The following is a 14,885-nucleotide window of genomic DNA, read 5'->3' on the forward strand; positions in this document are numbered from 1 at the left end:
GTGCTTTTATCCCCTCTATATAATGTTAGAGGTTGTTTCTGTTGTTTCTCCTCGCACAGATTTACATGTGGGATGTTGTGTGACGGTGGATCAGCAGAGCAACGTGTTCCCGCTCTTCCTGACGTAGACTGATTAAAGGAAAGTGTATCAGGAGCTCTCAGTCAGGAGACGACATAGAATCATCCTGATAACAACCAGGTTGTGATGACACCAGCTGACACTCTGGTCCCGTCCTGATTGTCTTCTCTCTGCAGCTCTTTTCTCTCATGACATGATCCCTCACCAGCTTCCCACCCACCAACGCTGCCAATTGTGCTGAGAACTGAACATGAAACACTGTGATCAGTGCTTTTGATTGACATCTATGTTCAGCTGTTTTTATTAAGTCATAGAAGCCACTTCAGATGAACCACAGTGAGTCTGTTCATCAGTGACCTGACAGTCACAATAAAGAGTCTGTTTCTGTTCTCATTTCACAACGGCTCAAATCGTAACTACGGTAGAACGTAGAAGAAGAGACGAGTTTAAAACTAAAACCTACACAGATATATTCTGACACACACATTTTACACTCACATACACACATACTCTAAGTATTTGAAAATTAAATGTCAAATTCTGTTTTTCTTTTTCTACCGTACTTGTAAGAAATTTGCATTTAATTTTAATTGTGCCTCGAATCTTTTCATAAATAGAAAATCAAGTTACACTGTTTTATATTGACATTTAATTGTTAAACTTGAGTTAACATCTGAATGTTGTCCAGTGCACAGAAGAGTATGACTCATATGAATATCACAGAACGACAAGTGTGTGACACTGAAAATAAAAACAGGATTATTTCATTTTCTTTTTTACTTTAAAATTATCATCCTATCGTGGAATTACATTTTCATTTTAATATAGTGCTCTATAAGCTTCCATACACAACACTGACTGTGAAGTGAGCACAAACATACTCACAGTCATCGTACACACATGTCACACGTTATGAATGTGTGTGTGTGTGTGTGTGTGTGTGTGTGTGTGTGTGTGTGTGTGTGTGTGTGTGTGTGTGTGTGTGTGTGTGATGACTCATGAAGTATTTGATGTAATCAGATGAATATTTCTCCAGACAGGAAATAAAACAGGCTGAGTTATTTGGGTTGTGGTACAGTAACGTCTGACTTCACTAACACATCATTTGAAGTGAATCACTTCCTTCATTCAGTCAAGTTTTATTTTTAGACACTGTGTTGTGAGTACAGTGTCTTAACTCTCAGCGTCCTGCCCATAATTACGTGTAAAGCAGACATCAAGTGTTCAGTCACAACTAACGACACATGGTTCATTTACTCTGCTCTTCTTCTTCTGGAGTCTGAAGTTTCTGTCTGTGTGTTCATACTGTTTGTGCTCTGTCAGTCATCTGACAGAAGGATAAGGATAATGTATAGAAATGAGAGCAGTTACCTGTTACCTGTGGTTAGCAGGAGTGATGTCACCAGTCCAGACTGTTGGTGGTCGGTACCAACACATCAATGTTCCACGGTTCTCGATACCAAATTCAATACCACAGCAAGAACAGAAATCAACAGAGGCTGCTGCACACACCGTGTGATAATACACACAGACCCGCACACACAAACACACACACACACACACACACCCCTCCACATAGTCAGTGTACAGCAGCAGTTAAAACATGGTGGCAGACCCCTGGTATGAACAGTCAGTGTTGTATTCTGACATCAAGTGTGCACATCAGTTATACAGTCGCTCCCTGAACAGCTCACGACCACCAGATGAGTTTCAAGTCCTGTGGTTGGTCTGTTTGCTTTACCAGAGTCCCCAGGACCGGTCCAGTCCAGTTGTTCAGGTTTTCACCCCAGCACAAACAGACTGCACTACCTGGGTGAAAGCAGACAAGCACCTGAAGAGATCAGGTGACATTTCTGGATGATGCTATTTAACCTCACTGTCAGAACAAAGAACTCTGGACCTGGTTCCTGAGAGATTTTTAAAATTCACAAAACAATTTCACTATAACCCAAGTGTCAACCCACCGTGACGTCACCCACTGGTTTGTCAGCTGTTGTTTTGAAGCCTCCAGTTTGTAATATGTCTGTCTTGGTTTTTTGAAACCAGAAGAAACGATATTTGGAGGAGAAGGTGGAGCTGAGGAGGAGTGAGAGGTGGAGCTGACCTGCTCGAAACTCTATCCTGATTGTCAAGTACAGTCTGTCAATCATACTATAGCCCCGCCCTAATGCCCTAATGTGCTCATCATCATGATTAATAATTATTTTATCTTTACAACGAGGAACCAAAACCCTCAGATTGTGTGTGATATCTGCAGGATTTACTGTGGTGGAGCTGCAGAGGGAGAGAGGGGAGTAGGTGTGTGTGTGTTTGCGTGTGTGTGTGTGTGTGTGTGTGTGTGTGTGTGTGTGTGTGAGAGGTTTCCCCAGCTCACTGAGAGTCACTGTAGCTTGTTAGCAGCCCTTCTACCAGTGGAGCTGTCAGGTTGTGTTAAGCAGTTGTGTCATGGGCCAAGTAGGACAGAGGAAACTGTCTCTCTCTCTCACACACACACACACACACACCTATCCCACAACTCCACCACAAATGCAGGAGTGCAGGGACACACACTGCCTGGCTGTTCATGTGTAATAAAGTGCCTTGTGAGCAGTCTGATCCCTGGAGCCTTGTTGCAGAGCCTCCTGAGGAGTGACCGTTATGTAAGGACTGAGAGGAGACGTCTCACAGCTCTGTTACCTGCCGACTGACGTGTCTGCCTCCAGGTCTTCAGCTGGGAGAAGACCTCCCTCTCAGTCCTCTGGTCTCATGTTTTAAATTTGGTCAAGGGGTTTAGAGGTTTGATGTTGCCCTGAGCAACGGCTTGTTGTTGGTTACCATGTGAGGTCACATTACACTGATCTACAGGTGTGTCCTCCATCCTCCATTTAGCTCAGACAACAGACAAGCATGTGTTTCCTCTTCTGATTCCAGTCAGCTCTGGTGTACCTGCAGGTCAGAGTTCACCTTGATTCACCTTTGACCCTGTGAACGTGCACAGTCAGCCATTAGAAAGACTGATGCTCTGCAGAGGAAGTTGTTATTGTGCTGTAATACATCATTACACCAGCAGACATTCTGCAGCACTGTTTTGATTCTGCTAAATACAGACTTGTTACCCATGCAGGTGTCATGATGTCACAGTCATTTTTTGCCTTCTTTGTGGGCGGGGCTATAGATGACCTCGTGGCGGTTGATCTGGCCAAAAGATCATAAGGATCACAGTCCACACAGGTTTAGTTGAACTTGAGATCACATGATCTACAAAGCCCCGCCCCCTGTTTCCCAGCCTGCAGACAGGTCTCCTGAATTAGTGTCTGGGCATTATCAGATAATCTGTAATTCAGTTATAATTTTCAAGTGAAAAAAAAACCCCAACTGTAAATCTGTCATTAAATTCAAAAACAAAAAAAAATCTAAATGGTCTGTTTTTTGTTTCTTTTATCATTATTAGTTTGAAACCAAAAGCTGAATTCACACGCTTGTATGTAATTTTTTATTCTAAACCCACAATGAAAAGCAAAGGAAATAAATAAAGGACTAAATAAAGGATAAACGGAATGACTAAAAACAAAAAACAGACCATTTTGATTGTTTTTTGTTTTGTTTTGTTTTGTTTTTTATTCTGACCCAAAACTGGTTTTTGGTTTTGATAACAGATTTAAGTATTGTCATTTTTAAATTATAAATGAATTAAGGATTATCCAATGATAGATGACTGTGTGTGTACAGGCAGTTTGTTTTAAACCAAAAACATAAAAATGCGTGTCTGTGTCTGTCCAGTTTCTAAATGTCTTGCAGATCTTTGTCATGTTTGGTCAGAGAGGTGCAGAAGTTCCCAGGACAATGGGGACCTGCTCTAACCTCTACAGTTCTGAATTCAACCCAGTCCTGGTTCCACTCTCGTGCTTTGACCTGCTGCCTTCCTGCATTAACTCTCTGTCCTTTTGCTCCTCTCTCTTCCTGTCTTGCAGAGTCTGCAGCTCTCCTCTCAGGGACACTCTTCTGCAGCCCTCCGCTGACCGCAGGGCAGCCCGGCATCTCTCATCCATATCATTCCTCTTTCCATCCACCCATCCTTCCCCCTGTCATGAAAGGCCTGTCCAGTAGTCGGAGTCACCATCACGTGGTCTCCTATGAGCCCTCGTACGATCCACTGGGTCACCATGTTGACCGCAAGCCATATTTGATAAGTCAGATGGACATACCCGTGCCCATCCCCATGCCACACCCAGCTGAGCTGCCCTACTACAACGCTCAGCGCACCTCGTACCCCTCTGACAGCAACAGCATCGTCCCATACGGAACCTTCCCCCGGAGGTGCCACTCCACCTCCTCGTCTCACCATCCTGAGGTAAAGGATGAGTGTATGGCCATGGTACCATATGTAGGAGGAGGAGGAGGAGGAGGAGGAGGAGGAGGAGCTGGAGGAGGCTATGGAGGTAAAACGCCCACCCGGGTCCCAGCAAACTTTGCGGACCCGTTTGAGCGTCAGCCGTCATTTTCCAGAGATGGCTATCACACACTGCAGTATAAACGAGGAGTGCTGGCCCACAGTGGGGGGATGGGGGCCAACAACAACAACAATGACAGCCCAGGGAGAATCCGCCACCTGGTCCACTCAGTCCAGAAACTCTTCACCAAGTCACACTCACTGGAGGGCCCACACCACACGCAGTCCTCCAAGGGGGCCAATAATGGGAGCGTTAATGGTGGTGGTGGTGGTGGAGGAGGTGGTGGTGGTGGTTCACGGGCCAGCCCAGAGGGTGAAACTCCACCAGTGGGAGTGCGCCACCGGAAGCGCAGCAAGAGCCGTGAGCGCTGTCGATCAGCGGAGCCCAAGCAGCGAAGCCACCACCACCACCACCACCAGCTCCACGGCTCAGCATCTGCTCCGGGCTCTGGATACTGGAGCTCAGATGACAACCTGGAACGGGAGCTGTGTCTCTACCACCCTCACCACCACCAACCTCCACCCTCACCCTCACCCTCCATTTCCCCCTCGCCCATCGCCATGACAATGGGCCGGTACCTCGGCAACAACCCCGACAAGTTCCCTCAGACTCCCCTCTCTGCTCTCTCCTCCTCGCAGTCCCAGCAGTACTTCATGATGGACCCTTATGGCACACTCAACGAGCACACACACACCCACGCACACCATGGCCACACGCACCACCACCCCGCACTCAAAGCCTCCCGGAGCAACAATGACGTGAAGTACGCAGCGTCGTCGGCCTGTGTGCCAGTTAGTGGTAGCAGCAATAACAGCGGCGGCGGTCTCGGTGGAGGAAGCGGCCCCTTGCTGCCACTGGGCCTTGTGGACGGGCCCCTTGTGAAGAAAGGGGCGTGGTCATCGAGCCTAACGGTGAGCAGGGCCCGAGAGGTCTACACCAACAACAGCAGCCACAACCAGCTACGAGCCAGCGCAGGATCCGGTAACCTAAACCTAGATAGAGCTCTAGTCAAATCTAAGGGCAGTCAGCAGCAGGAGCGCTCTTGCCATTTCTTACAGGTAAATAATTCCTCACCGACTCCCATCCAAAACCAGTCGATTCACCCCTCCCCCCTCTGTTGACCCCCTTTTCTCCACGACTTACTTTCCTCACTAGGGTTTCCTCTAACTCAGTGGTTTCCAGTCCTGACAGGCTTCAGGGTTTCAGTCCTACCAAACACGACTCTCCCTGACATCACATCCATCTTCAGGTTGAGTAGAGCCGACCAGTGACAGGGATCCAGTTTCATAAGGAGGGTTTCGTTATCTTTGGGTCACATGGGTCAGGAAGTACTGGTTCAGTGGGAATGACCTAGTAAAGTTTGAGGTTGTTTCAATGCTACCATCATGGATTCAGCTCCTTTAATATCCGCAGACTGATGTGTGATATACAGGGAGGTTACAACCTGCTACTGTTACTGATAACACCTGACATCATACCTGTCTTCATATGGAGCCTGCAGGTGTATTAAAGCTCTGTATAAGACGCTGCTGCAGTAGTAGTACTGACGTCAGTGAGCGACTGAGCCAACGTATTCTGGGGCTGAACATCCAGGGCACTGGAACATTTTAGACACTGGGGCATTCTAGGAAAACTCAGCATCTCATGACTAGAGATCACACCCATCCAATCATGTTAAGATCTAAAAGCAGATGTCACTACCCTAACATCTGGTTGAAGAGGCAGTGAGGCATGTATCTCCGTCATTTAAAGGTTGGTGTACAGTCAGTGTACAGGTGTTTACAGTGAGATGACAGAGTCAGCTGACAGGGTGGATGGGGTTGTCGAGTCTTCTCAGAGCAGGGGCATCCCCAACTTTATACAGCTTTACACGATCACCATACCAGGGCTCAGTGGACCTGCAGGCCTGTGTGATATACTGGTCTGAGTCCAGGGTCTTTCTCCCCCCAGCCCCTGTGTGGCTTCAGTGTTTGGTTGGAATAAAAACTACAGGAACTAGGACTGGACATCACTGTGTCAGGCTGCGGACACACTAAAGCTGCTAATATGAGGCTTTCAGCAGCATTTACCACAGTCAGCCCACACAACTTTCAGCCACTCTCATCATATATAATAATGTATGTTTACAGGGTCCTGTCAGTCCCTCTGCTCAGGACCAGAGGATCCTTTCAGTTCAATTTATTTAAATACTTAAATTTGATATCATGCAGTATTTTATTTAGCATTAGTGCTACAGCTAACTGGTGCTTTCATTATCCATTAATTGTTTGAAATATAAAATGGTGGAACACACCGTCCACAGTTTTCTAAAGGTCAGGATGATGTCATCAGTTTACATCACATTAGAGGAGAAACTCATCACATACACATGGAAACAAAGAATGATGATTTTGATAAATTAATGTAACCTTTAATCAAATATTGAAATAGGGACCGATTATTTGCCTAATCAGTGAATCAGCTAATCATTTCAGCTTTAATTAGCTTATTAAAAACATACTCTGTGCTATATTTGAGCTGTAGTGGCTAACTAGCTAATTGCCTGTCTTGTAAATAGACTAACCAAACCGTGAACTGTGTGGAGCCTGAGCTGTGTCACAGAAACCTCTTACTTGAGGAGCAGAAACACTAATCTGACTAACTTTATCAGTCCTGTCTTATCTCAAGTTAGGAAAGTCTGTCATGAGTCTTAGTGATGAATTGAGTTGGCTGTGTAAAAGCAATGAAAGAGCAGTGATGTGGATGAAGCATGTCAGCTAAGAGGAAGTGAAGGTTAAGACAGATTAACAGTTCTTCTCAAGTTTAGATTCTGTGAAATAAGTAAGTTAAGGTAGGAAGCTCATGTAAAACACTTCCTGTGTTCAGTCAGGACAGAAACGCTGACTCAGGAACTGTTTATCTGTAATGATTTTTTCCTGAACCAGGTCCTAACCCAAGTTGCCATGGTTACCGATCTGTATGTCTGGAAGTCTCTGTGATACGACCTGTGGTGAAAGGCAGGTACAACACAGTTTCACACCAGCTGAATGATCAGTCAGTTGTAGCTCGTTAATAGTAATTGATCACTTTTGCTTTTTAATTAGCCTGCAGGCTCATTAGCTAGCTAATAATTTTACTGGGCCTCCAGTATAGACGTGTGAGTTTTTGACCAGTGTGTAACTGTGACGTCTTCTCTGTGTGAGCACCACACTTAGATATTTCAGGTGTGTATTATTGTGTATTATTTTACTATCTGTCAACGAAGGAAACAGTACTGAGAGATCTTTCACAGTCGCCTCACACTGTTGCTGTTGCTGATTCTGATTCACTGATCACAAACTTTAAACTTTACTTTGAAAGGATCCTTTAGGAAAACCTCAGACTGAGACCTGGTCTCACCACAGACTCACAGTCCGGTCTTAGTGTGTCCACAGTCTGAGGGGGAACACTGCCCCCCATCACCAGACTCTGGTCTCCGAAGAACCCCACTGCCACCCTCTCCCTCCTCTCCTCCCCCCCTGCCTTTTCTTCACTCACCCAACTCACCCCCACGCTTCCGACCAACCCAACCCACCTCCACCTCCTTTAATTCCTCTTGGTTTGGAGAGCCTCCCTCTTCCTTCTCCTCTTCCTCCTCTGTCCTCCTTTTGAGTTGAAGAGAGAAGTAAGTGCAGAGCCAGTAGCAGCCTTACTCTCTGAATGCTAGGTGACAACATGAACTCATGAAGAACAACATCCTCTCCTGTTTCTAGACCTCATTTTTTATTTACTAGTGCTTCCCTTCCTGCCTCTCCTCAGTCTTTGTGTATCCGTGGTGTGATGTCGTGTTGTCGTGTTGTTGTGTTGTTATGTTGTCGTGCTGTGCTGTGCTTTGTAAGTGTTGGGGAGGTGTTTACCTACAAACAGGAAACCCACTTCAAATCTTGATTCAATTCAAATTTGAAGAGGGTTTGAGTTTATTCATCAGTCTTCTCTTCATCATTGCACTGACCTGTCAGGCTGAATTAACCTGTAACAGTGATGACACAACAACAGTGTGAAGGTGTGAAGGACCACACCACAGGTTTAACATGTTTACACCTAATAACTACACTCTGTTCACACCCTCATTTCCTGAGACTGTCCTGTACAAGCCCTGTCAGCAGGTCATTATGACCCATAGTTAGGTTTTGATGCTAGGCGACATCTAGTGGTCGTAGTAATGATGACAGGAGCAAAGGGAAAAGTGCCGTGATGTAGTTTATAGAGCGACAAAGTCCACGTCAGGAGGAGGTTGCAGATGGATGGATGGGTCAACAAAACACAGGAATATGACACAGGAGAGCGGTGTTCGATTCCCATGTGAAAGTAGCAGTTTATGTTGTTTCTATTATCCATGACCATTCGTTGTTATTATTGTAACCATGACAACAAAGATCGTCTAATGTTGAGGAAGTACTTATTTTAACCCAAATCACCATCTTTTCCTAAACCTAAAAAGGCCATGACTGTTATTATAGTAACCATTGTGACAAAGGCAGGTACGCTGCTCTCAGCACAGTCTGCATGTTTATTATTGTAACCATGACAACCTGGTAGGCCTGCCATCGTAGGGGCTTCTTCAGGAGACACTGCTGTGGGTGGTATCAGAGGGTTGATGGTTCAGGTTGAAGGACTGGTTGTATTATGTATTATTGGTGTTGATCTGTGAGTTTGTACAATATGGAGCAGATCTGACCAGAGTTGGTTCTGTACTAATACTAATATCAGAAGTACCCCAGATACTGCCTAAAATACTGCATTAGGTATCAGTAAGAATACATGTCTGTGCACCGATCTGATGCCACATCATTTATAAATAAACTTTATAGTTTCAAACCTGGATAAAGAAATTAATTCTTCTTCTCTGCTCTAAAACAGTAGCCTACACAGGAAGTTGGGCTGTGCACCTACTGTTTTTAAAGCAGTGAAGAAGAACTGACTTTGGTGGCAACATGTTACAGTGTTAACATGACCATGTGTTTTGAAGGGTGGCACTCGTGCAGGAAGAGTCATTAACTCCTTTATTTATTGATGTTAATAACTGACAGTCAGATTACATGATCAAAGATTGTGTCAGTTATGTATCTGTTCATGTTTTTCTAAGGGTTTCACCTGCGATGTGTGACGTGTCGGATCAGTGTCAGCTGATACACAGACTCAGGTATCTGAACATCTCCTGATCTGACTTGTGCAGGATTGTCGAGGTGGAGCAATGCACCATTCTAGTTTTAGCTTTTTCAATATTCTGACTCATATTCTGACTAGAATTCAAGATGAAAAGTGGAGATACACACCAACACGCAGACATCATGATGTCACTCTAAAACACTCCTCTATCCATGGATTAATTTCCACGGTGGAGGAATACAATTCAATTCAATTCAATTTTATTTGTATGTCGCCAAATCATAATATACATTATATCGAGGCACTTTACAGGGTAAGGTCGAGACCTTACTTACTACAGTCCTACAGTGTCCCCAGCAGTGCCTTACCAAAAAAATGTTATTTATTTATTTGTTTATTGATTTTAGTGAGAAAAAAAACATCTGTAAAAACTGCCCCTGAGAGGCAAGTGAAAAAAACATTTGGGGATGAAAAAAAATCACCAGCTTTTCAGGGCTTCTGTACTGAGCCGATCATCGACCGCACAAACACACATTATTGGTGACCTTTTAATAACCTCCACTGAGACATCAGGTGCTTCTGTTTGTTCTGTGAGAGTTAAACGGCCTCCCCAGCACCCACTGCTGCTGTTTATCTGTTATCTGTACTGTCTGTGTGTGTGTTTGTGGTTAAAGATTGTATGACACAACACACATGTATGACACACATCAGAGTTACCAGCACATAAGAGTACTTCTCTTAGAGACTATTTCATCTTCCGGGATGTCTTTACTTTGGTCTACCTGGATACATCATCAACAGTGAGGGTGTCAGAGCTTCAACAAATCTGCACAGATGTTCTACAATAACAACAAACAGTGAAGATGGTTGTTAACAGAGGATGATGGTGAGGATGATGATGTTGTTGTGGAGCCAGGATAACACAGCTAATTACTTTTTTGCTGAGCTTTAATTTAAAATTTTTTTAAATTTAAAATTTTTTTTTAATAATAAAATGACTTTACACATGAATGTACAAATATTATTTTATTATCCCTCCGTCAGTCGGAGCCAGAGGCCTCATGTTTTCAGGTTGTTCGTGTCATTCTCATGAACATGATATCTCAGTGTTGCCAACAACGGAAAAATTATTATATTTTATATCCATGAGGTCAAAGGTCACCCTCACTGTGATGTCATAATGTTCTGCAAAAACAACATGTTTCCCGATACTTGTGTGAGGAAACAACCAGAGGAGTAGACTCTAGTTTTAGTTTTGCGTGGGGGGGATTATGCCTTTATTATAGATCAGTGGAGACTGACAGGAAAGGGGGTAGAGAGAGGGGAATGACATGCAGGAAAGAGTTGGACTGGTCAGGAGTCGAACCGGTGACTGCCTGCTAAAAGCGTCTTGTGCTCAACGCGCCCTAACCACTCGACCACCGGGCCGCCCCTCACGACAGGTTTTTTAAGCCAGTTAATGATCTTTTAGACAGAGCAATGGTTGTTATGGTAACCGAATACATGAGAGGAATCATGGGAAGTGCAGTGTGTGTCAGGAGCAGACCTGTGTGGGCAGGAGACAGAGATGATTTAGACTGTGACTCAGTTATCAGCTGTCACACACACGTTTACTCACAAATACTGACAGGAAGTGAAACCACACGGTTTTTGTTCACTGTGCATTAAGAGCGGGAATATTCCTCCTTTACAAAGGCAGGGTTTTAAAACTGAGAGTTACATTTATTTTCTCTTATATTCTTAAGAAGTTTCTGTCACAGCGGAAAGTGTAAAAATGTGAGGTCTCTTTGTTAAATCAGTTTTCATGTGGAGACGGTGTTCAGACCCTCCCTCATTTTTTACTGTACTGGTGGGTGATGAGAATTTAACTTAAAGCTCCATATAGTCTAAAGGTAAAAGTCCATGTGTTTTTGATTATAAAGCAGGTCTAGGTTCTATATTAATACTGTGAAAGTATCAAAGCCTCAGTCCACAGAGAAATGCACACAGCCTGTATTCAGAAACTGAGCCTTAAAACCAGCCGTCAAGACTTCTGGAACTCTGTGATGTCACAACAAAGCCCTGCCCACCTGGACCCACCATCCAACCTTGCAGGATTCAGTTTCTCTACCTGTAATATGCTATGTTTTTATTGGATCACTCAGAGGAGATGTAAACCTACACTGAGATGGTTTTTGGTTGTTAAAACCACAAATATACTGGAGAAGTTAAAACATGGACCTTTAAATATCTGTTGATGAGTGAAATAAGAAATTTCTGTGTCTGATTCATCCTGCAAATTAGATACTGAAGATTAAAACACTTCATCAAACTGATGCAAAAATCATATAAATCCAGTACTGTCATAAATCAGGTGGTCTAACACTCACAGTTACCCCAGTCAGTAATCTGTGACAGCTGACTAATACACTATAAATAAACTAGTGACAAGTGTTTGGATTAATACAGATTACACTGTAAAAAATTCCTCAGACATGAGTCGCTCCTCACTGCTGTGAACAACCAGAGCCATGAACCATCTCATCAGTACCTCAGCTCAGGACACTGTCTTTATTTATTCATTCATTTTACACAACACTGGGGAGATGGAGGGTGTTCTGTCCTTTTCTTTTCTTTTTTTCATTTCTTTTTTCTTTTCTTTTTTTTCTTTTCTTTCATTTTTCCTTTCCTTTTCTTTTCTTTTCTTCCTATACAGTGATACAGGGCTGCCCCTTTTACGGGTCCTACTCCAGAGTCCAGACATTTGGGAGGTTAAGGTTAAGGTCAGGTAACCATGGTGATCATGAGGCTCCTCCCTAAAGACCCTGATGAAGTGGATGTGGGTGGACTGTGTCTCAGGTGGAGGTGTGGAGACACTGGGCTGCAGACGATGGTTCAGATCAGACAGTTAGTGGATCTGTCAACTAAAGAGCAAGTTTCTCTGAAGCTCAAAGACAAAAATGTATAATCATAAAAACTGCGACGGAGGAGAAAACTGGATTCACTGTAAACATCTGGGTCGTGTGTGACTTGCTGTGGCGACCAGCAGCAGCAGCAGCAGCAGCACACCGTCGTGTCAGGAGGACACAGTGAAGATGTCCCCTCGCCTGTTTGTGTTCAATGTGCAAATTATTATCTTCAGCATCTCAGCAGCACAGGCGCAGTACCTGTTATTTCTAACGCTGCTGCCTGAAGCCATTAAAAACAGCCAAGTGTTGCCAAGGAAACGATGAACAGGCTGTAATATGAAATACTCAGTGGATGCTGCGTGTGGACCCACTGTATCCACACTGAGTCTCTGTGGATGTCACATGCACAGAGGCTTATTTCCTAAAGATGATTGGTTTTGTAGCTAAACTGCATTGGTGTGGCAGAGACAGGCTGAGCTGAGAGGACGAGTGAGCAGCTCCACCACTGAGAGCCGAGCTGCAGAGGAAGTGAGGCCTGTGCGTGGGTGCAGCCGCTGCTGATGCTGCTGCAGCTGGTCCTTTCCCCGCATTCGCTTTTTATAGCCAAACTGCTCATTTGTGTCTCTTTGACGTCACACACACACACACACACAGACATTTATCCCAGCAGATCTGTTCCCTCAGTGATTCACATGTAATTAGTCAGAGCAGTGGTGCAACTCTCCTCTGTCTCTGTTATCGTCTGTCAGATTCTCTCTGGCCTCCAGTCTGAAGCAGGTTTGACTGGAGTCACTCCAGCTGACATGAGCATGCTCAGAAGGTGTGGCTAATTAAGAGTAATGAGCCAGAGTGGCCTGTATATAAACCTGACATCACAGTTTAACACTGCTATTAACAGTGAACTGAGACCCAGCAGTCTGGATCTGGATCTGGTCTCAGGACTGTTTGAAGAGTTCATATCAATCACTCACTCAAAGAAGAAATGATTTTGTCCCTCATCTCTCTAATGTTTGGACTCATCACACACAGGTGACACTAATAACATTGAAGCTCCATGTTTTAACTTCTCAAGTGTTTTATCTGAAGTGTTGATCTCCATCAGAAGATATATTTGTGGTTTTAAGAAACCAAAAACCATCTCAGTGTAGTTTTACATCTCCTCTCCCAGGCTTCGGATTGACTGACTGTTTTCTGAGTGATCCAATAAAAACACAGCAGATTACAGATAGAGAAACCAAATCCTGCAAGGTTGGATGATGGGTCCAGCTGGGCGGTGCTTGGGGCGTGGCTGAGGGCAGTGACTGCTTTGTTGTGACATCACAGAGTTCCAGAAGTCCTGACGGCTGGTTTTAAGGCTCAGTTTCTGAATACAGGCTGTGTGCATTTCTCTGTGGACTGAGGCTTTGATACTTTCACAGTATTAATATAGAACCTAGACCTGCTTTAGAATCACAAACACATGGACATTCACCTCTAGACTGGATGGAGCTTTAACATTGACTGTAATCATTCATCATGTTGGAGAGAAGAAACTAAATCAGTGGTTATTAATATCTACTTCACTTCCTGTGTCAGGAGGGACAGAGGACTCATGTTCTGTTTTATTACTGCAGAGACATTTACACTAGTCAAGTATCTTTTCTTTCTCTTGGACATTTCACTTGTGCCATGTCAGACTCAGAGAGAACAGTTATTAATTATTAATCATTAACCACAGTGAAGCCTCAGACTTGATTAGGTTTTATTTCTCTTATTGATCATCCTGTTCTTCTCTGTATTGTTTTTGTATTATTTCTGTGTGTGTTCTCCTTTAGACACAGAGAAACACACAGACCGACACACACACTGTGTATTTGTGTTGTGTAGTTACAATATTGTTCACTGGGAGTTGTAGCAGTGATATTGATTTATGTCAACATTATTACTTCAGACTGTTCAACAGTATTTTTACTGATATTAATTCTTCAGTTTCTATCCAGTGTATTTAGTCACTGATTGGTTGATCAGTGATCGATTAACCTGTGAATTGTCAGTTAGTGACAGTCCTCTCTGTCACTGACCTGGACATCATACAGCTGAGACTGTGAATCTGTTAGGGGTAAGTTGAGGAACAAAAACTCAGATGCAGATAGACTCTGAAAAGTCTTGGTTTGTGACCAGAGACCTGACACTGACTAAAGTCCAGTCACTTCCACTAAGAGACAAAGACTCAGGACCTGGACTGATTTGATCAGACTGAGCTGAGGTTTTTATTTTGGGTTAAACATGAAGCTGCTTCATCTTTGTGTGAGTTTGTCTTTTATTGCTCTTGTAATATGGGGTAAGATGTTTCAACTTCACAAAGTGCACACACACACACACA

At 43.9% G+C, this 14,885-nt stretch overlaps 1 protein-coding gene across 2 annotated transcripts in view; it reads left to right on the top strand.

The window, feature by feature from the left end:
* The window catches only part of LOC139628985 (disks large-associated protein 1-like), a 114,245-nt gene that overhangs the window by 39,382 nt on the left and 59,978 nt on the right, over positions 1-14,885 (top strand). For both annotated transcript variants that reach the window (XM_071491281.1, XM_071491280.1), the window contains one exon: positions 4,029-5,566. In XM_071491281.1, coding sequence (XP_071347382.1) covers positions 4,145-5,566 — 1,422 coding nt within the window. In that variant the 5' untranslated portion in view covers positions 4,029-4,144. The remainder of the gene's footprint in view (positions 1-4,028; positions 5,567-14,885) is intronic.

Source organism: Trachinotus anak, unplaced genomic scaffold (genome assembly GCF_046630095.1).
Source record: "Trachinotus anak isolate AG129_WGS33_773 ecotype Australia unplaced genomic scaffold, CSIRO_AGI_Tana_v1 ptg000012l, whole genome shotgun sequence".
In the NCBI taxonomy this organism is placed as follows: Eukaryota; Metazoa; Chordata; class Actinopteri; order Carangiformes; family Carangidae; genus Trachinotus; species Trachinotus anak.